We start from the raw sequence: 20,892 nt of genomic DNA, 5'->3' as shown, positions 1-20,892 counted from the left end.
CAGTCGCCATGACCACCAACCACATCACAGTCTCCATGCAGGTCCAAGTCAGACAGGGCATGCATCGAGTCTTTCCACACGACGTCTAGTCCCGTTACTACTACTACCGTCCCGGCACCACACCACACCACCACCACCGCCGTAAGAGCGGCCAGGCCAGGTGCGCCTCAGTAAGAGAAGAAAGAAAGAAAGAAAGAAAAACCCCCCCCATGCCACCATGCCACCATGCCACCATGCCACCAGGCCACCATGCCACCATGTCTTTTACTCAGGCGAGGCTCTGCTCTGCTCTGCGCCTGCACCGCAAAGGACCGCCTGCCTGGAGGCTTGCCTCCCACGCACGTGACCCCCCAAACCTCGCTGGAACGAGCGTCGCTGAGGTGCCGAATAACGCCAGGAATGAATCGAGCCATCGCCGTTAGCGTTGCCGTTGCCGTTGCCGAAGAAAGGAAATAGCAGAAAACAAACAGAGCAGAAAACAAACAGAGCAGAAAACAAACAGAGCATCGTGTACGGGTAGCCAACGACCAGCAGTCCAATAAACATGAAAAGACGGGACTTGCACCCACCACACTCTGTACAAGACGCGCCCACTCCCTCTGCCCGCCCCTGCACATACCTCTCTGCACTGCCCCCCCCTGCACATACCTCTCTGCACGGCTCGCCCCTGCACAACCCCCCCTCCACTGCCCGCCAACCTACAGTCAGCTGGGGCCCGTCGCCTCACCGTTGTTTTCTCGCTCCTTGATCTCCTCCGGCACGATGCCCGCGTTCTCACACGCCCGCTTGTAAATCTGCGCTTCGTCCCACGCCCGTTGACACTCGCCCTTGAACTTGTCGCAGCTGGCGCTGAGCTCCGTAATCGCTTGCTCCGTCAGCAGCTTTTCCAGCGTCCACTTCTCAATGTTCTGCTGCTCATTCTCCTTCAGCTGCGTGATGAACTGCACCGCTCGCTGCAGGATCGAGCCCTTGTTCTTCTCGCATCCCGGAACTATCTTGGCGAGCTCGTTGATGCCTTCGTTGATCGTCTCGCGACGCCGACGTTCCACTGCGCCACCACGTCAGCATCAAACAACGCTACCGTCCCCATCGACTTCACCTACCTTCCTTGTGGTTGTCTCTTCGCACCTTATGCCACTCGTCAGAACCGACGGGCGGCTTGTGGGACGCGCTCTGTGGCGGTGAATCGCTGTTGGCCGGCTGCCCAGGACGGCCCGTCTGCGTCGCGGCTTTCAACGCTTCGAGGCTGAAGTCTTGCATGCTAGTCTGCTGCTGGTGATCGCTCATGCTGAAGGTCCCATCGCCGCCCGTGCCTTGTGTTTGGAACTGCAGCTCTGTCGCCTGAGGTACCGTCATCTGATGGTAAGCCAACGCAGCAGCAGCCGTGTCGCCCACGCTCGACGTGTTGCCGCCGCCGTTCTGATGCATGTCGAACTGCTGCATGTCCTCATTCGTCCCAGCGTTGTGTGCGGCAAGATGGAAAGCCGTGTCCTGGTCGGTCAGGTCCGTGTTGCCCATGTTTGGGGCCGGTCTGTTCATGCCCTGGTCGCGCGTGTCGCGCTTACGCTTGTTGGAGTGGAGGTCCTGGCCCAGCTTGGCGTCAGTGTGGTAGCCGGCGATGTCTGCCATAGTCCCGGCTGCTGCGCGTACAAGAGGCGACAGGAGGTCGTCCAACGGTCCCACGGAATGACAAGGCAACGCAACCTCTAAGCTGCCTACGATTGCCGTTCGAGTCCTGGTTCCGGTCCCAGATGGTAGAGGCAGGGAGCAGGCGCGCGTTTCCCTACAGTCGACACCAAGGCGTGCGATGGCTATCTAGCAATCGTGCGCGGAGGAGGCGCACGTAGAGTCCTGACCAACGACAAACGTTAGCACGGGCGCAGGCAGGTGAGCAGGTACGGCGGTGCGACGCAGCTTCCAGCAAAGCGACCAACGCGGCGCACTGATTGCCTGTCGCTGTGGGACCAAACTGTCACTCCCAAAAAAGGACCGTCGTATCGTGCGAACGTGCGGGTGCCGCGCAGTGTACAAGGCCGTCGTGCTTCGTTTCGTCGCCGTGGACGCGCGCACCGAGCACAGGCGGGACGCGGAGCAACAACACCAACGCGCCCAGCGAACGCTGGCGGAGGCGGCCACGGCGGCCACAGCGGCCACGGCACAGGCGCGAACGCCGCGGTCGCATCGCATGCCATGTCGAGCCCCTTCGTTGCTGCGCAGCGCGATGCGACGTCCAGACGAAGCGTTGCGACCGACGCGCAGATATGTGGGACTTACCTGAGCGATCTTGGTGTTCGTGCCCGCCGCGGATACACGTGAGTGAGGCTTGGAAGCTCAGTACTGATCAGGCGGATTAGGCTTCAACTTGAACCCGAGAGGCAAAACGGCGCGGTCGGAATCGCAGCTGCAAGATGGGAGAGGCAGAGAAAGGGCGGCTTGCAGTAATGGTCGAACTTTGCTGCTGCGAATATCGCTTGTATGGCGAGAGGGTGCTTGCGGGTGGAAGTCACATGAACGGGGGCTGGGTCACGGGAGGTCTTATGAGTTCGCATCACAATGCCGAGCGGGAACGCGCTAAGGGCGTGGCGAATCAAACGCCCGCCCCGCGCCATGCCAGGGCTCTCCACCTTCAAGCCGCTGCCGCGGCCGCTCGAGCAGCCTTTGCGCATCATGGTGAGCTCCTTCGCCGACGTCTAGCAAGCGACGTCCCTGCTCACCTTTGCCTTGTCGTCGAGTGCAGCGTCCAAACGCCGTGGTTCTCGACATCCACGGAGCCTGGTGCTGACGCTCTTCTGCGCTGCTCCAAACCGCGGCCTACAGATCTCCACAGCCCACGATGATCTGCAACTGCTTATCGGGCTGCATCATGAACCGAAAGGCAGCCATATCATCGCGAACAGTACGGCTCACGCTTGTCTTCCCACGTTGTACTGAACCTAGTGATCGTATCGTACAGATGACACCCTTACACTTTGCCTAAGCAATCAGGACCATCAGCAGACAAGACACATGATGGTGGCATGTGACACACACCTCCCCCACATTCTCGACCGCCTTGCCCTTGTGCTACAGCATCGATCTATGTGATCACTTGGCGCAGGCTGGACGACTTCACTGGATTTTGTAAATCTTGTACGGTCAACCAGAGGTAGGGAGGCTGCTGCAGTAGTTGAAGGCTCACATCACACCACAATGAATCTCCGTCACCAAGTAAACGTGTTTTAGTCTCATCCTCTGACATCTCCTGCTTGCTTCTTCTATGCACCTTGACAAAATAGGCAGACAGTACCCTCAAGCCTTGTAGAGGGCAGGGAAGAGGAAGATGGTCAAGGTGACCAGCATAGGGAGACCGGCAACTGCACCCCTCACCAGAATGCGGTAAGCACGGTCGACTGGAAGCTTGCTGCACATAGGGTCATCATATGTTTTGGGCTGACTGTTCTTCCACTGGTCGCGCGACGCCTCCAAAGCTTCAGGGATGGCCACAGCCACCTGACCGATGGCAGCAGCCCACATCATGGAGAACACAGTGAGGTAAACCCAGCGAGGAAGACGGTATCGGTTGGTGCGAAGTCCTTCTCCAGAGGCCGTCCATAGGCGCTTCACAAGCGTTAGGATGGGGACGCCACTGATGCAGCCGTGGTACCATTTCTTGGACTTGGCCATCGTGGACTGCCCAAGTAGTGAGTACTCTGAGACGAACACAAGGACAGAAGACGTAGGGGAACACACCCCCGGTGTCTCCGAGACCTTGCGCACCTCCAGCCATTCCTCAACTAGCGCTCCAGTACCTGCGACGGCGACATCGAAGGGCTGGCCGGCAAACGGAGATGGGCGTGGTGGTGCCAATGCAGCCATTGCAGCCTGAGCTAGGATGCTGAGGTATTCAATGCAGTGAGACTGGTTGGGTAAGCCTTGCAGTGAAGTGCAGAGGTCAATGCTGACTGTCCGTCGTGGTGGTGGTGATGGTGGTGGTGGTGCGTTGAGTGTGAGACAGGGGCAGAATGCGCGATAAAGTAGTTCAAGTACACAGACGCCAGAGGGGCGACGAGCCAGGCAGAACGGGAAAGAAGATGGCAATGGTGTTGTTGACGGCAGGTGCCATGGCTCCAGCTTCAGCCGAAAGGAAGTCGCGCCGTTCGACACAAACGATACGCCAGGAAAGTCTTTCATTGTCTAGCTCTTGGACGGAGTCGACTTCAGCACAGCTCTACAACCAACCACACCTGGACCAGTCTCACTCGTCCCTGAAAATCCACTTTCCGCCTTTCTGCTGTGCTTCCAGCCATCGCTCATGCACAGTCTTGGCCTCTTGCTCCTTAGCTCGCACTCTATCGTCTTCCTGCTCTTGTGTAGTAGGAAAGTCGACGCGCCAGAAGCCTGGAGGTGTTCGGCGCCGCTCGTAAGCCTCTCGATGCTTCCCCACGTCCTTGGCCATCTTTTTTGTGCGTGCTTGCAGTACCAGTTCAGCACGCTCGTCGGACGACATCTGCGTGCAAATGACACTGCTGTATGCATCGCCGAGATAGTCCTCCAGTAACGCTTCTTCCTGTATCGCAGGAAGTACGTCTAGCGCCTCAGCTAGGCGGCGAAATGTAGAACCGCAGCATTGTGGGTTGGTGCAGCCTGGCAGACACAGCCGGTCGCTTCGTTTGCGGACCGCTTCTGAGAACGCGTATGTATAACCCTGGTTATAGGCTGGATTCGGCTTGAAATCATGAACCTTGAGCTCCCTCACAGGCTTTGTGCGTAGACGCGACTGCATGCTGGAAGGAGACGTGCTCGATTTCGGAGCGCTAGGTCGTTTTTCAGAAGCTCGCATGCTCCAGACCGGTCGACCATCGGGTACAATGTCATGTTGCTGGTCTGTACGAGCACTCGATGTGGATGTTCGCGGTGCGTTTGATCCTGATGGTGTTTGTGCAGGCCGAGGTGTACCAGCGGGAGGAGTGCGTTGCTGCTCTTGCTTGACAAGCGGTGAACCAGATGCGGGGGTTCGTTTCAATAGTCTTGCAGGTGTCTGAGGATCTTTGGTCGCTCGTATCCTGTGGTTGAAGCGTGCACGAGCGGCGCTTGGAGGTAGTCGCAGCTCATTCTCGTCGACTGGGGGGAGCGCTTCACCAGACTCTGCGAGTAAGCTATGCTCAACGCGCCGGACTTCGACCTGCTTCAAGCGCTTGTTTATGTAATGCTCGGAGGTTGGAGCCATAATATTGGGATCAAGAGACTGAAGGACGTGCTGGTCCTCCAGGTGTGGATTCGTGGGCACGCTGAGTGCTCGCATCTCTGCAGCAGCAGCCTGAAGCCTAGCTTGAACGCTGGATACATGATCCCTTGCTCTGTGGTCTCTATGGGTGTTGTCCCGGCCTGGACCTTGTGAGAACGGCGCGCTACTAGATCTTTGATGGCGAAAGGCGCCGGCTGTGTTTGAATGCATGAAAGGCGATTCTTGCGGAGGTTGGGGTACTGCGAGGTTGTCGGGCGCCGGATCATCAAGGTCGACTGTCTCAGTGCGCATGAGTACATGCACAGCGGGTGGTGGGCTGCTCAGTGGCTCATCCTTGACACGGTGAGGTCTTGCAGGAGTCCCATCTGAGGAGCGTCCTGCGTATATATCGACCTTTGGGTGCTGATCCCGTTTGCGCTTGAGCGACCGCTCGGAAACGATTTGTGGCCAATCATCTTCGTCTTCGACATCAATTGTCTGAGTTAGCCGGTTCGCCTGGTCAGCAGCTTCATCCACGGTGGTCTGGCTCGAGCTCGGTACTCCGCCAGTTGCCGTTCGCAATTGGCCTCCTCTGTCCGACGCCACATTCAGGGAAGAATCACCACGCGCTACATCTTGAGGCTCGCTACGGCTCACAGCTGTCGGCCCTTTAGGGGTAACAGATGCGCTTGGTAGGTATCCTTCGTCTTGGTATGCTGCTGCTTCATGGACAGCTTCTGGATCCGTGAGTAACACGCTCGGAGCTGGTGATGAGTGTCCTCGATCAGCGCAGAGCAATGGCGTTCGTACAGTGCCGACGGATCGTGGGCTCGAGGGCATATGTGGCGGAGCTTCATCGTTGTGAGAAACAGCTAATAGTCTTGATGGACCTTCATCAAGTCTAGACGCGCCCTTAGGCTTCTGGTTTGGTTTTTGACGATCGGCGTACTGTTGCCACGCGCGCACGCTGTCCTTCATATCTCTGTTTTTTTGCATGACGGCGTTGTTTTTCCTCTCGAGGTATTTGACCTTCTGGGACAGATCCTGATACTTCTTGCTCAGCTCGTCGTACTTTTCGGCGAGATTACGGTGTTCATCTTCGGAGACGCCCATCGACGTAGTAGTAGTTGCATCCTCAAAGGTCGTCGACGGTGCGGTACTCTCAACCCTCTGCTGGAGCTCAGTTTCGAGCCTCTCGTTCTCTTCGACGAGATGCGCAGTTTTGACAATCTGTTGGTTGATATATTTGAACAGAAGTTCCTGGTTCTCGTCCCCTGTCGTAAATTAGTTGCATTCGTGAGCATAAGCTGCGAACGCACTCTGCTTCAATTCGTTTTTTTGCTCTTCCTCTCCTGACGCGTCGTTAGCCTGTTATAGCGCGTAACACACATGTGATTCGTACTCTTCTTCCACTCCTTCTCGAAGTCGGGCGCAATGACCTCATCATAGACGCGTGTCCACAGGCTTCTGTTGTTGTTCACCCAACTCGCAAAGTCCGCCATAGTTCAACAATATTCACATAGCCAAGGTGGAAGAGACCGCACGCAAGAAAGATACCGTAGATCGCTCTGGGCTAATGATGTTTGCTGCCTGACGGCGATGTTCGATAACACGCTAATGCAAACGCGCAGTCACGTTTCGCCACAGCGCCACAGCGCACAGACGATATTGGAAGTGATAACGATAACGCCTTCTCCACTCCGCAGGCACGATGCGCCTTTGCCATTCAGAGCATAATACTCTACCATGAAGCGGTCGCGTGAGGTGGACGATGAACTTGAGCCTGTTGTAAAAGCGCGGCGCGTGGCCAAGGTGGACAGGTTGTCGAGATTGAGCGACGAGCTGCTGGTGCGCATTCTGTCGTTCTTGCCTGTGTCGTCACTCTTGGTTTCTCAAAGGTAGCTAATCTGCACACATGACAACTTATGCGGTATCTCGTGTTGACACAGGCAGAATATCGACCAAGTTCAGTCACCTTGCCGTCGATTCGGAGCTGTGGAAAGCAGCCTACTACCGAACGTTTGTCCTGCCCCGCGCAACACGCATACCCGGCATCAAGAACCCAGGCGCACACAACCGACTACACTATTCTTCGAGGTTGTCGCAGTGGCTGGACGATGGTGCCTTGGTCAAAAAAGGTGCCAAAACCAAGTGGAAGCAACAGTACCGCTTGCGTCACAACTGGTCACAGGGACAATGTGCCGTCAGCGAAATTATAGTCTCTGAGAGGCCTCCGGAGCCACCACTCTTGGTCATGCTGTCGAACAGCACTATATATGCGGCCGATTCAATAAGCGGGCTGAGAGCATGGAACGTGAAGAAGGAGCGCGAACTACTGGCGTCAACCCCATTAAACGTGGCTGCGACAGACACATTGCAACTACCCGTGTCCATGGCTATCGATTCGTCCGACAGTGAAGACGGGTGCGAAAGAGTTGTGTTGGGGTTTGAGGACGGTTCATTCTCGGTCTTCGCATTGCATCGAGATCAGAAGAGGTTCGACGCACTCTTCACGCACCCTGCTTCATCGAACGGAATGCTGTCTGCGCTAGCCATGTCTTCACCTTATCTTCTCACCATGACCGAAGATCATCTCCTATCTCTCTATGCTTTTGCCGAAGCGCAGGGTGGTTCCAGCCGGCTGGAACCTCCAAAGCTTCTGTATTCTTTACGGTCACACACTGCATGGCCTCCTGTGTCGCTATCTTTACGCACAACGGCAACGAGCATGACTGCAGCGATTGCATATTCTTTGCCCACTTACCTCTCTGGCTGGACAGTCGGTGTTCAAGAACTGAACCTCTCGCACAAGGGTGAGCTGCTCGGGTCACGACTAGCTACTGCAGCAGACGAACACTCCTTTACACTCTCAGCATATCGCTCGACATGTTCGTCAAGTACCCGTACATCCTCTCCTACTACTAGCACATCACGCGAGCCTCTATTGAGAAGCAACCCAAGCAGTTCCAAGCCAACATCAATGTCCTACTCTCACCCCTACCTACTCGTTGCGCACCCCGACAATACACTTTCTCTCTACCTCGTCAAATCGACCTCCTCAACGCTTTCTATAAGCTCCGGCAACCGCCTCTGGGGTCATACATCCTCCATCTCCGGCGCATACGTTGGCATGCGCGGCAAAGCCGTTTCAGTCAGCAGGCTAGGCGACGAACTGCGAGTCTGGGATCTAGAAGGCGGCATGGCCTCGCTCACAAGTCGACGACGACTCAAGAACGGCGAGCTGAGCGTCAGAGTGCAGCCCTCCAAGGCTGCAGACCAGGGGAGTCAAGACGAGGAAAGCGAACGGAACTTTGGGCTCAGGTCGGCGCTCGACAAGGGTTTTGACGATTCGAGTGTGAGCCGAGGCTGGGTTGGATTTGACGAGCAGAACGTGATCGTGCTGCGGGAGAAGAGGGAGGGGAGTCAGGCGCTAGTCGTATACGATTTTACATGAATGCGAACCTTGATCCTACAACCCCCTCCAACGACCTATGCTAGACGTACGACTTCCAGATACTTTCTCGTCCGTCGAATAATTCAGCTGTCCTCAATCCCACCAGAAGCTGCACCGATGAGCCATCAACGCGCGTTCTACCTCGCAGCATGACCTGTATAGCTGTGGGAGCGGCCTGTCTAACGGCGAGTAGTCGAACACATTCACAAAGGATATGGTACGGCCTGCTCGAATCGTCGAACACCAGCACCGAAAGGCCAACGGCGAACATGTACTCTGACCTGTTGTCTCACTTCTCGCATCACTGAGGAATGATTGGTGACGACTAGCGGAAACGACCGTAGCGATAGCAATGATGATGCAGTCGAAGCAAGAAAGTGGATAGAGAGGTCTTTGTATGGTGTATGGCACCTCTAGACGAACCAGGTGACCATCAAAACCTAACTCGTGATGCTGAAGACGCTGCCAGTGATGACGATGGGGCAACTGTAGACTGGATTTCTTTGGAGTGGTCTCGGCAGATAGAGTGTCAGGCCCCTTTACGTCTGTACAGTTGTCGGTGGACATTGCAGAATCACCTTGAGTCTGTAGACTGGATTTCTTTGGAGTGGTCTCGGCAGATAAAGTGCCAGTCCCCCTTACGTCTGTACAGTTGTCGGTGGGCATTGCAGAATCACCTTGAATCTTGACTGGACCTTCATTCCATGGAACGTCAAACCTCATCGCACACCATGCCGTTTGAAGCTCAGAACGTGTAATACCAACGGCTGCGCCACAGTCCAAAGTCCACTGCTGTGCCATGCTAAAGCTCCTCCAAATCCTCATCATCCATATCTAGCGCCGGGAAATCTCCAGCCTCACAGCGCTCAGGTCTCACGAATACGCCGTAGTTGTTCGCGCACTCAAAGTACCGCTTGCCCTTGACCGAGCCATCGTTCTTGCCCGTTGGCTCATCGAGCGTGACACCGACCCAGGCGCCGATTCCGGGGATTTCCGAGACGAGACCAGTGTAACTTACTGTGCCTCTTCGCGCGTCAGATTCGGGGAGGAGGCGGACACGGCCGCCAACAGCAAGACCTAGGAGGGGGTTAGCTGTGCGACCTAGAGAGATTGCGTAAATGTATGTGGCGAAGATGTGAAGACAATGCAGGTTACGAGATGCTTGTTTAAGCGCCGCGAGAGAGTTGACAAGTAGTTCGTCGCTTGGTCGAAAGTGACGGGCCGCACGTGCGTCATGCACACCGATGCACGTGGATGCGGCTTATGTGCCTCAGCAAGGCTGTCTTGCAGCCGGGGAAGCGGGTGTAGCAGGACTGAGGCTTATTCGTTGCTGTACGAGATCTTGATTTACAGAACCCACATCTGCGTAGAAACGTTTGCTGTCATCATGTCGGGGAAATGAGGCGCTTGTTGCTCGATGTTGAGATCCTCGCGGTGGCATGATTAAGGCTTGTGCGTGCTATGCCACACCCGCATCAGGTGCGAAACTGCTCAATTTGTCACGCTTTTGATGAAATGCGCTTTCGGGATCGAGACCTGATGTAGATCTAGAGAGGACGTGCAGCGCAGGTGAGCAACGTACGCGACTTCAGCGAAAAGCGTAGCTGACGTCGACGATTGGTCCCGGTAACATGGATGATACCAACGCGATCTCGGAAAAGACAACAGATCTTCGGCCTACATACGGATCGTAACATCGTTTAGCGGTAGAGGAACTGGGCGCGGCAACGATTGGTCGACATATATTCCGCACAAAAATGTGCATGCCCTCCATCAAGATAGAGGTGCATGGCGCTTGGCCTGAGACCTGCCACGATGTGCCAAATGGGGCGACAGTCGAAACCAAATGCTCCTTGAGCTGAATGGCGCCTCTTTGGATACTCCGGTTCCGTGAGAGATTACAGGATGAGACATTCAGCGCCCTCCTGTAGTGGAGTGCGATGGCGTACGAGGAACGAGTCGTGCATATGCAGCTGTCCCCTTGGAGCTATGTCCGGGGAATGACACATCCAGGACATGTTCTTGCAACCAGAAAGGTTATGAGGTTGACCATCTTCTTGCATGCAGCGGAAATTTGCTTTTTCACGTGGAAGTCGCATCCGCCACAGTCATACGAGTCCAGGCGCGTACCCCCAAAAAAACGGAATCAAGTAGCTTACCTCTCTCTTCAATCTCACGCTCGGATGCAAGCACTTTCTGTTGCTCTATGCTTGGCGCGTTTGGATCAAAGCGACCAAGTTTTTGGGCTTTCTTCCAGGCAAGAACACTATCAGTTCGAGTTTCGTATTCCTCCGCCGGCATGGTATATTTGTCGACGGCTGATAGATCTGAGAAGTTCGTTCGGGCCGCAGGTGGGCGTGTGTCAACGACCTAGGACCAGGAGGTTAGTTCAGTAACCATGTCCATGTGTAGTGATTCGTTGGCGGAGCATTGTTGGGCATGCTTTCCTGCCCGCCAATCCTGTGGATAAATGGGACAAATTTCATCAGAAGTCTTCAAACACGGAGATAGAACGACAAGACAGAAGACCATCCACTCTAGAGGTAGATCTAGACCACAGGCTAGACGCCATCAAACCATGATCCCAGAGGTGTTTTGTACGAGGACAAGAGGATGACCGACGGGATTGAAGCTGTTGAGGGGCGCTGCGGGGCTTCCAGCTATGCAAGTACCTAAGAGGCGTGTCGGCAACGGCCTTGGGGCTGTGGCCGAGGCGACGAATGATGGTGCAAAGCACCTGTTCAACTAGTGCACACGGAACGTGTGCGCAGCCGGGCCGAGACAAGTGAGATGTGGCAGCTGGAGAGAGGCCAGCTGTAGTTGCTCACAACGGACCAAAACTGTATAGGTGACGTTGGCGAAACAGGAGCAGAAGAAAGCAGACACACTTACGGTGATCTCGGCGTAGGGCTGCAAAGGGAACTGCGCCAAACGCGTCTGTTCCTCATCCAGTCCGGTGAGTGGTACAGGATCCTGAGATGCAACTCGAAGAGAAAGCAGCTGGCTGCTCGCAGGCACTCCGGTGATAGGCTCCAGCCGGCTCTTCAGGTGGGCAATACTCCACGATGGCGAGATGCGGCGCTCGGAGGATGAGTTGGGGGAGCTGATGAGAAGCGGCACATCTGACACGCTCTGGAGTGACATGTTGGGTCGTGGGGGGCGGCGGGAGAGACTAAGCAGCGGGATGTTGTAAGTTGGTTGGCGCGGAGGTGCAGGTGCAGTAGCTGCTGCGACAGTAGAAATCTCAAAAGGCAAGCGTGGGAAAGTCGCGTGCGCAGCAGCAGCAGCAGCAGCAGCAGCAGCAAAGCAGCGGGCAAGACTGATCTTGCGTTGCTCAAAATAGAGTCCAGAGCACACAGAGCATCTTCCTATACCATGATCGCTTTGCAGATGACTGCAAGTCCATCCTTTGCCCCGAATTGCCCACCCACTGCATAAGCTTCATTGGGAAAACTAAGCGAACGCCAAGAACGTGGTTCGCTCGATTGCGTGCGTGTGTCCATACCAGGGATGCTGTAAGACCGGTAGTCAGATTGATTTTGCTAGCCCCACGCACTTGAACACCATGCCACGAAGCAGTGGGGTTGTTGCCGATGCGTCTGAACACTGGCTGTTCTGGCGTGTTTCGAGCTTGACACGTGAGGGGCTGGTGTTGGGCCATCCATGGCTCGAGCCATGGATGGGGGAAATAGTAAAATAGTAACTACTAAATAGTAAAAATAAATAGTAAAGTAACACTTCAGAAATAGTAATTATTTTTTAGTAATTACTATTTTGCTAAGAAATAGTAATTACTAAGTAATTACTTAGTAAAATAAGAATTTCTTGAAATTTTTAATTTTTTTTTAACTTTGCTTTTATATAGAAAATTATAATATTATAGCAGTTATTTAGGTTAGAAATTATAGTATATTAGCTTTAAAATCTAGCTTTAAAAATCCTTCTGTTAAAGAGTTTAGGTTTGCTTAAAAATTCTAGTTTATTTAAAAAATGTTATTAGAAATACTACCTTAAGTAGGTTTTATATATCTAATAGTTTATATACTTTTAATCTAGATATACTTAGAAGTTTTACTGAGTTTTACCTTATATAAAGAATATTATAGTATTAAATTTAAAAATTTTAATATAGATTCCTTATAAGCTTAGGTTTTAATCTTAAATATTATAACTAGTAGGCCTATACTTTAATAGTAGAAATATAAGAAAGTATAAGCTTTGTAGAATTTTATATATAAATTAGATTAAAGCTTTAATAAAGCTATAAATATTTAGTTTCAGCTTTTTGATAGATAGAATACTAACAAACAAATACATTAATAGAAAGTTTAATTCTAATTCTTAGCTTTATAAGTAAGAACTTTATTTTAACTACTATTAGGAATATTAAAAGAAGGAAATAGGATTAGTATAGTATATCTAAAGTAAAATATATTACTCTAAACTAATAAACTTTTAACTAACTATCTATTTAAACTTTACTTAATTAAAATTATATATTTTAATCTTCTATTATATTATAAGTAAGGTTTAGTTCTATGTTTAAGCTATAGTAAAATATAATATAATCTAAACTCTTTTTTATCTAAATAAAATTCTTACTTAAGTACTATATAGAAGCAGATGTAATTAGTATAAAGTAAGTAAATTAGATATCTAGAAAAAACACTTATACACTAAAGAAAAACTAAGGATATTTAATAACTATTATAGCTTTACTATATACAGTCTCTAGTTACAAAGTTATATATAAAAGATTAAAGCTTTCTAATATATTTACTCTATAGAAGAACATGTACTATATTCTAGAAAGGTATCTTCCTCTATCTAATTTCATCTAATTTCTTCTTCTATATTATTAACACTTATAGAAGAAAAATCTAATTTACTATCATTTATCTCTAGCTCTTCTTTATCTATAATATTCTAAGATTTTAAAGTCATTGACTGTTTTATAGTAGTAGGTAATAGTCTATTTCTTTGTTTAGTTATTATATTACGTACTCTACTAAATGTAGATTTACTAGGGCTAGAGCTAGAAGTTATAGCTAAAAAGTCTTTAGCTATGTTACATAATATAGGAAACTTATCTCTATTAACTTTATAATAGTCTAAAATTCTTATATTTTTACTTATAACATCTTCTTCTAAATATAGGTCTAGTTCTTCTTTTTTTAAAATAGTGTAATTATCTTTAAAAAACTTATTATTACTACTCTAATCTATATTATTATTAATATCTTCCTCTATTATAGTATTAGTATTATAAGGTTTATAATTATTTTTATAATTATTAAATATAATCGTAAACTTATCTTTTATTAACTCTATAGTACTATAATTATACTTTAGAGTTTTAAATATCTCTAGCTTAAATTGTAGAATTAGAAGTGTTATAAAATTATTATAGTATAAAGCTATTATATCCATCTATAGAATATTAATATATTTTTAATTAACTAAACCTATATCTTATTATGTAGTAATAATATAATTATGTGATTTATTATCTATATACTAGTATTCTCTTTAGTAAAACCTCTTTAAATTAAGACTTTATATCTCTTATTACTAAAGTAAATAACAATAGTAGATTCTAAAATTTTTTAAACTATTACCTATGTTAATATTCCTTTTTAAAATAAATATATTTAGCTTTAGAATATCCTTATACTTTTAATTAGATACTTAAAATATATAATATAACCTAAATAGAGCTTTAGTAGTCTATTAAACCTTTTTACTCCTTTAATAATATAATATAACTCTCTAGTATAGTTAATTATACAATTCTAACTTTAGTTAACTAGTTTAGATCTAATAGTTATAAAGTTATACCTATTTACCTACTTATTACTTCCTTTATTTAACCTTTCTTTTCTATATTAGAGCTAGTCCTAATATAGTAATTTCTCTATTATAGCATTAAAATCTATTTTAGTTATATAAATAGATTAAAAGGGTTACTAATATACTACAGCTACTATTACTAATAAACATAGAAAAGCTTAGAATTCCTTCTCTAAAAAATAGTAATTACTTAGTAAAAAAAAAATAGTAATTACTAAATAGTAATTACTAAATAGTAATTACTAAATAGTATATTACTATATGCTAAACCTCTTCCGGCATTACTATTTAGTAATTACTATTTTACTAAGTAATTACTTAGTAAACCCCCATCCATGGCTCGAGCTTGCATCCAATGCTTGCTCGAAACCACCCACACGTCGGGCCACGGTCTGGTATCATCGCTCCTAGCGACATGCTCGCCATCCTTCGGCCCACTGTCGGCGCTGCTGTTAAGCCGCCATTGTCCGGTGTGTGGTGAACATGAATCGAAGACAACACAGGCCGCCAGCCTCTGCTTGACCGTGTCCGGTGGTCCGTGGTCCAAGCATTCGAAAGCCTCACCGCTCCCTCAAGATCATGTCGCCTACCGCCAGCTTGCCAGTTCCTCCAAGGTACTGCGCCACAGCAAGTGTCTGCCTTCGCGTCCAGCGTGATGAACGATTCGGCTGAGGGACTGCCAACTGGCATCGCTGTTCGTCTGCATTGGGCTAACTAGCCGAAGCATCCACAGCCAGCTGCACAAGTGCGATGGCTGTGTGACACGCAAGCAGGCGCCTGTTAAAGTGGCTCCCGATTCAGCAGTCCATGTCGTTGAAACGCTGCAGTTGCGGCAGGGGCCTGGGCTGGGGTTTGTTGTCATGCTGCACAGTGCGCACAGATGGCAAGACCATATGCCATCTGCGAGCCTTCTTTTCATCATGTCCATGTCAAGGCGCGTTTCGCCGTCAGCCTTCCATTCAAGCGTGGAGTGCGCACGGAACGACTGTTCGCTCGACCCCAGCCAAATGCACCTCGGCCTTTTAGGCCCGGCAAGCCCCCTGCTATTTCGACACTCAGACATCGGCTTCGGGCTGCACTCACCGCCATGTACTATATGTACATCGTTACGAATCCCTGGCTACCTGCCTGCCATGCGTGATGCACTTGTCCACCAAGCCGCACCTCCGTATCCTTGTGCGGCTGGAAACTGGCTTGAAAATACGTGACAGCGCCAGACTTTAGCACAACAACGTGGATTCTGCAAGACAACACAGAGTCGACTGCGCCGCCGTTTGGCTGAGAGGCATGTCTCACGTGGGCGCGGTAGTACATGTTGACAAAATGTGCCTAGCCTCACAACGGGTCAGGCCGGAGCTACACAAAGGCTCCATCGAACACATGTGCACCATCCGCGGTGCACCATCCAAAGCTAAACGTCACGGCCATCACGGCCATCACTCGGCAGTTCGTCGCAGTTCACCGCCTCTGTTGCTCCGAAGTGACGCCAGCCGTGGACAGTCATGGACACTGACATCCACTGTGGAGTGCTTTGCCGAGCATGAACTGCAAAACCACTTGTCGAAAATGTGGACACACATGCCTCGAACCCATCCACCCCGTTAGCAGAGAACACATCACCGCCGGACCGCCATGATGAAGTCAGCGTTCGCGAGGCTAACACACCTGCCTTCGCTCCTTGCCGTAGGGCGGACGAAGGATGCTTGCAGATCTTGTTCGCCGCGCCAGGTCATCGCGCTTCTGCACTTTCGGACGCGACCCTTGGCTTGACCTCCAGCATCCCTGAAAGTGTTCACCGCCAAGTTCCACGTCTGATTCGCTGCCCTTTCTGGACAAGTTCGAGCATGCTCTGGTCATCGCGACAACTGCCCCTGTTGATGCCAGCACCGCAGATACCGCAGCCTCAATTCGAGGCGCATGGAGGCCTGACGAGGAGAAAGGCTGCGGGTCGGGCTCGAGCGTATGAGCAAAGCAAAGAGGAGTAACGAGGCGAAGATGAACCTGATCTCCAGATGCGTTGTTCCTCCAAGTGGGGGTACGTCACCGCCATTACCCACGAACACAGAGCAGGATCTGCTTTTCCTTGCACTTGTGTTTGTACTGTGTAGACTGGGTCACTGGCCTTTGAGTCTTTAAATCATTCCTTTTGGCAGACTCTCGCTAGGTCCCCGGTAGACATGCCTCTGAGATCAACAGTGCTGCCTTGGTGTGGTCTGTGGGCCGAAAGTGGCGCCGCCAACAACTCAAGGCAGTGGATAGCGCCTAAGTAGTCAGTGTCAAGTCAGAAACGTAAATCCTAATCCCAAGCCCCCGGATCCCTACCGCTATGGGCAGTGAGGCGGCTCCCAGCCCAAGGGATGCATGTCTTCGTATTACACTTGACGCTAAGTCCCTCTACTCAAACATCCGTGCTCCTTAGCATGTACCTCGACCCTACCTTTCCTCCACTCTCGCCGGGCTGCATGCATTTCGCGACACGACGTTTCCCTTCCTTCGACCGTTTTGCAAAATCGGTGGCTAAGTGCATCTGCCATTTACAGACCCATTGGACGGCCTGTTTCACGCCCCTGCTCGACTGCCCTGGTCCGTATACTAAGTAGCTTGAGTCGAGCGACCAGTCAGAGCGTGAAGACTCGTAGGTACCTCGCAACTGGTCACTTGTCAATTTAGCCTACATCGGCACCTCTAGCTCCATCTGTATCTTGTTACCTCACAGCAGACCCAGCTTCACTTCCATCAACAATCGGCAACTCGACATCGATTCATCTTCCTCCATCACGTTCCCTCGAGGCTTGAAACACCTCGACACAACTTGATACCCAACACTGCTTCATTGCCAACCCCAGAACGTAATCAACTGATTGCCTCTCCGCCGTCACGCATCGAGACATCAGTATCGAAGCGCTTCGTACGAAACAACTTGGTCCGAGAAGAAGCTGCTGTGTGATTCGATATTGTACAGAGCATTGATCGTCGTCAGGTGATCACGCTGCGGCACTTCATCGATAATCACCAACCGATTTCCGTCATTGAGCTTGCAACCCCTGGACGGGCTGAACTAGATCGGTCAACAGATCTTCATCAGTGCATGGCCTAGTCGTGAGCCGTTCCCCTCAAACACCATGGACATCAACCTCCTTCTTGAACCTCGTGGTTCCGAGTCCCCGGCAAGCAAGAAGAGCTCAGCCTCAGTAGCTTCCAACTCAACTGCAGCGAGAACATACACAACAGCCCCCTCGGCATACAGCACATCCCCGGCACATGGAGCGTCACCCGCATATATCAGTGGTTCACCTTCATATGCAACAGCGTCGCCTTATGGTCCAAACCCCATTTACCCAGCCCAGGCACCAACATCAGCGCCTTCAGTCCCGGGAGCAATGCTGGGTGGACCTGTGCTTCCAGCAATCTCAGAGCTCCAGCGACACCCGGATCCCTCGTCTCACCCTCAATTTCGTCAGCTCTATACCGGGCCTCCTGGTCCTGGATCTATTCACCACGGCCCATCTGGCTCGAATCGATCTCCACCCCACCAAGTTATTAAGAGACAAGCTTCTCAGACCCCTCTCCCAGACGAAAGTCCAGCTAAGAAACAGTCGAAATGGACGCCCGAAGAAGACAATCTTACCATCGAGTTGCGTGGGCAAGGCATGAAATGGGACGATATCGCAAAACGCCTTCCCGGACGAAGCTCCATCTCCTGCCGACTGCGCTACCAGAACTACTTGGAAAAGCGAGCTATCTGGGACGAGGAAAAGAAGAACAAGCTGGCGAGGCTATATGCTCGGTACGTACACCATGAAACCCGAGAATATTTGGACATTTGATCCTCTTTCCATACTTTCTCTTGTGCCGCTCTTTGGACTTTCACTCAGCCTTGTTATTTTGATACGCTATTTCAACTGCGACTTTCCGGTCACTCACTGACAACATACTAGCTTCAAGGACCAAATGTGGCAGAAGGTGGCCACAGAGATGGGTATCCCTTGGCGATCGGCTGAGTCTATGCACTGGCAGCTGGGCGAGCAAGAGATGAGCGCGCGCGCTAATGCTCCGGTCTTCCAACTCCACCCGTCTGCGACATCGAACAGCTCTCCTTCTCCAAACGCCGCTATACCCGCACCCGTACCCGCGCCTACCTCGCACGGCTTTACGCCTGCAAACGCTGGGCAGTTGATGCATAATCCTCCACCAGTATCTGCGCAGCAATACCAGTCCACTCCTCCGCCTTCACAACAAGGTCCAGTCCAGTCTTTTCACCAACGTACCGACAGCGGGTCGAGCCAGGGCCGACGTAGGAACGACTCGTTTAGCCGCCGACGCGCAAACACATTTTCAAGATCCAGTGTCCCACCTCAGCTCAGCCATCCCCTGCCGCAAATACACCCTGCTTCTGTGGAAGATCTCGTGAGTGGGGCAAGGACAGCACCTGCACCAATGATGCAGTCCGACATCAAGAGAGAGGGCTTCAGTTACATTGAACCATATCAAAAGAGGTGGGAGGGTGGTGCCACAGGCCCGTCTCGGTCTGATCTAGATACACGCAGTCAGGGTGGCCGAAGTCCGGACAGACTATCACAGCATAGTGCGACGGGCAGCATCAAGAGCTTCAAGAGAGAGTCCGGCGAGTTTGAGCGACCGGCCACGACTGCTCTACCTTCGCCGCCTGTTCCTGTAGCTCCCTGAGCCCAAAGCCACCTGAGCCGAGTGCAAACGTTCGCAGCGGTAGTCTTCGCAGAACACTCTGCTATGACCGATTGCTGGCAATTGACATTACGTATACGCGCGCGAGCTGGAACCGACATGAGTTGGGGTCTTAGCACGCCTACAAGTTCTTCATACTCGGTTCCGACGTTTCAAAACCCAACATACGCATCGACGCAAAAAACAATATTATGGGAGCATAGATGGATCAAAGATGGTTTCACACACACACATCTCGAGCGGCAACGATTGCGGCATTTAGCGTGGGTCAGGTTTGCACTTTCCTTTGGACGTCCTTTCATCTTACATCGTTTCGTTTCGAACGTTACAGGGTGGGAGTTTTTAGACCAGCATCGTGGTTCGTCTGTTCTTGCATGTTTTAAACACACATTTGGCGGTTCCGATTGCGCATCTGGGCTTGGTTTCGAGAATTGGTCTTATTTCAAGACTTCATCTACACTTTCTCACGAACAACTGCGGCATAGCGTGGCGCGGATATCTACATTGTACTTTCAACCAAGCATTAGCCTGTCAGGATTCTCTAGCATAGCGAAGCATCTCTGCGTCACTGCATCGCGCTGCGCCAGCGCATGGATACCGACGTAGAATACCATCTCATTCATCTCCGAGCCCAGTAGCCTCTATCGACACCTCAGACCTGCAAGCTCGCTGCCCAAGAGTCAAGCACCCCATGTCCGATGCCGTGGCGGTGAACAAGGGGTCCCTCTCGACTCGCTCGGCCGCCTCATTTACCCCAGATGATCGCTTCTGATGACGTACTAACGAAGGGCTTGCATTCAGTCGGTCAAGAGACGAATACGTGGCTATCTGCAGGTCGCGCTGTCAATCTTAGGGCCTGATTTCAGAAAAGGTGTGGTTGCTGAGCTGTTCAAGCACAGCCACATGCCTCGCCGTCCTGCCGTCGTCGAAAACAGGCGAGTCACGCTGCTTCCTGCATGAACTTGGCTGAACCGTTCAACACCCTTTGGCCATCTCCGAACGCAAAACATGACAGCGCAGACCAGTTCGTGTGGTCGCCCAGGCGCGCACAAGGAAATTGCTTGGATCGTCGGCGTTCGCAGCTCGGTCCTATCGATACCATGGTGCGGCGATCAACTCACTCGAGCACACCTACCGTACCTGTTCGAGAAAATGCCCTCAAACGTTAGGCTGCAAGGCTGGAAACTAGGGCGTAGAGTGAGTGAGTGCTGTCTGGGAGGCATCCCTGCTGCCTCTTCTCTGGTCCAACGCCATGCTCCGGTGGGCACTGACCGCTTTTTGCGTGTCAGAAGTCATGTCGCAGTCTCGCCTGCCGTTCTTCACACAAGGGAACGGGTGCTCGTCATGGCGGATGTTCGGCATTAACATTCATGCCAGTCTAGCAGGGCAAGCAGAAACCGGCGAACACACCCAACACGAACGAGTGCTTACTGGGGTTATTTGTCCGAATTACATCCTTATTCCGGGGTTGCATGGCTGCGAACATGTTCAAACCTGTCAACCCTGCATGGTCCAAACGCTTTGTCGCCGGTGATCACTTTCCTTCGAGAAGGTCCTCCCGTGCACCACCTGTTCGCCAACACGAATCGTGACGTCTGACACACGCTCTTGTGCCAGGCCGCCTTGTCGCAGAGTCATCTATTTGACGGGATGTGGTCGCCCTGAAATGTCTTTTCCCTCT

General features: G+C 51.0%; 6 protein-coding genes across 6 annotated transcripts, besides 28 other annotated features; 2 read left to right on the top strand and 4 right to left on the bottom strand.

Annotated features, from left to right (window-relative positions):
* Positions 1-115: 115 nt before the first annotated feature.
* Positions 116-141: a tandem repeat.
* Positions 142-167: 26 nt separating this feature from the next.
* On the bottom strand, positions 168-617 carry EKO05_0008797 (uncharacterized protein; the record flags this gene model as incomplete). The annotated part of the gene is made up of 1 exon (XM_059637388.1): positions 168-617. The coding sequence occupies one exon, from the start codon at positions 615-617 to the stop codon at positions 168-170; it is 450 nt and encodes a 149-aa protein (XP_059493371.1).
* Positions 170-199: a tandem repeat.
* Positions 208-260: a tandem repeat.
* Positions 409-442: a tandem repeat.
* Positions 443-460: a tandem repeat.
* Positions 461-501: a tandem repeat.
* Positions 618-704: 87 nt separating the features above from the next.
* Positions 705-1,629, bottom strand: EKO05_0008796 (basic helix-loop-helix protein; the record flags this gene model as incomplete). Its single annotated transcript, XM_038941548.1, has 2 exons — positions 705-1,048; positions 1,104-1,629. The coding sequence occupies 2 exons, from the start codon at positions 1,627-1,629 to the stop codon at positions 705-707; spliced, it is 870 nt and encodes a 289-aa protein (XP_038796325.1).
* A 2,318-nt stretch (positions 1,630-3,947) lies between these two features.
* Positions 3,948-3,977: a tandem repeat.
* A 257-nt stretch (positions 3,978-4,234) lies between these two features.
* On the bottom strand, positions 4,235-6,705 carry EKO05_0008795 (uncharacterized protein; the record flags this gene model as incomplete). Its single annotated transcript, XM_038941822.1, has 3 exons — positions 4,235-6,477; positions 6,523-6,555; positions 6,606-6,705. 3 exons carry the CDS (start codon positions 6,703-6,705, stop codon positions 4,235-4,237), a joined length of 2,376 nt encoding a protein of 791 aa, XP_038796323.1.
* A 244-nt stretch (positions 6,706-6,949) lies between these two features.
* Positions 6,950-8,657, top strand: EKO05_0008794 (uncharacterized protein; the record flags this gene model as incomplete). The annotated part of the gene is made up of 2 exons (XM_038941787.1): positions 6,950-7,101; positions 7,157-8,657. The coding sequence occupies 2 exons, from the start codon at positions 6,950-6,952 to the stop codon at positions 8,655-8,657; spliced, it is 1,653 nt and encodes a 550-aa protein (XP_038796322.1).
* An 802-nt stretch (positions 8,658-9,459) lies between these two features.
* Positions 9,460-11,801, bottom strand: EKO05_0008793 (uncharacterized protein; the record flags this gene model as incomplete). The annotated part of the gene is made up of 3 exons (XM_038941702.1): positions 9,460-9,734; positions 10,817-11,027; positions 11,550-11,801. 3 exons carry the CDS (start codon positions 11,799-11,801, stop codon positions 9,460-9,462), a joined length of 738 nt encoding a protein of 245 aa, XP_038796321.1.
* Positions 11,802-11,931: 130 nt separating this feature from the next.
* Positions 11,932-11,961: a tandem repeat.
* A 382-nt stretch (positions 11,962-12,343) lies between these two features.
* Positions 12,344-12,471: a tandem repeat.
* Positions 12,435-12,445: an inverted repeat.
* Positions 12,435-13,003: a mobile genetic element.
* Positions 12,667-13,264: a dispersed repeat.
* Positions 12,668-12,676: an inverted repeat.
* Positions 12,668-13,264: a mobile genetic element.
* Positions 12,993-13,003: an inverted repeat.
* Positions 13,045-13,053: an inverted repeat.
* Positions 13,045-13,808: a mobile genetic element.
* Positions 13,256-13,264: an inverted repeat.
* Positions 13,546-13,578: a tandem repeat.
* Positions 13,586-14,120: a mobile genetic element.
* Positions 13,587-13,771: a mobile genetic element.
* Positions 13,587-13,822: a mobile genetic element.
* Positions 13,599-13,822: a mobile genetic element.
* Positions 13,605-13,828: a mobile genetic element.
* Positions 13,611-13,828: a mobile genetic element.
* Positions 13,611-13,834: a mobile genetic element.
* Positions 13,800-13,808: an inverted repeat.
* Positions 14,121-14,129: 9 nt separating the features above from the next.
* Positions 14,130-14,182: a tandem repeat.
* A 3,447-nt stretch (positions 14,183-17,629) lies between these two features.
* EKO05_0008792 (uncharacterized protein) lies at positions 17,630-19,193 on the top strand (the record flags this gene model as incomplete). Its single annotated transcript, XM_038941699.1, has 2 exons — positions 17,630-18,294; positions 18,446-19,193. The coding sequence occupies 2 exons, from the start codon at positions 17,630-17,632 to the stop codon at positions 19,191-19,193; spliced, it is 1,413 nt and encodes a 470-aa protein (XP_038796320.1).
* Between the last annotated feature and the right edge of the window lie 1,699 nt (positions 19,194-20,892).

The sequence above is a fragment of the Ascochyta rabiei genome, chromosome 15, assembly GCF_004011695.2.
Source record: "Ascochyta rabiei chromosome 15, complete sequence".
NCBI classification, from domain to species: domain Eukaryota; kingdom Fungi; phylum Ascomycota; class Dothideomycetes; order Pleosporales; family Didymellaceae; genus Ascochyta; species Ascochyta rabiei.
This window is presented reverse-complemented; position numbering and strand designations above follow the sequence as displayed.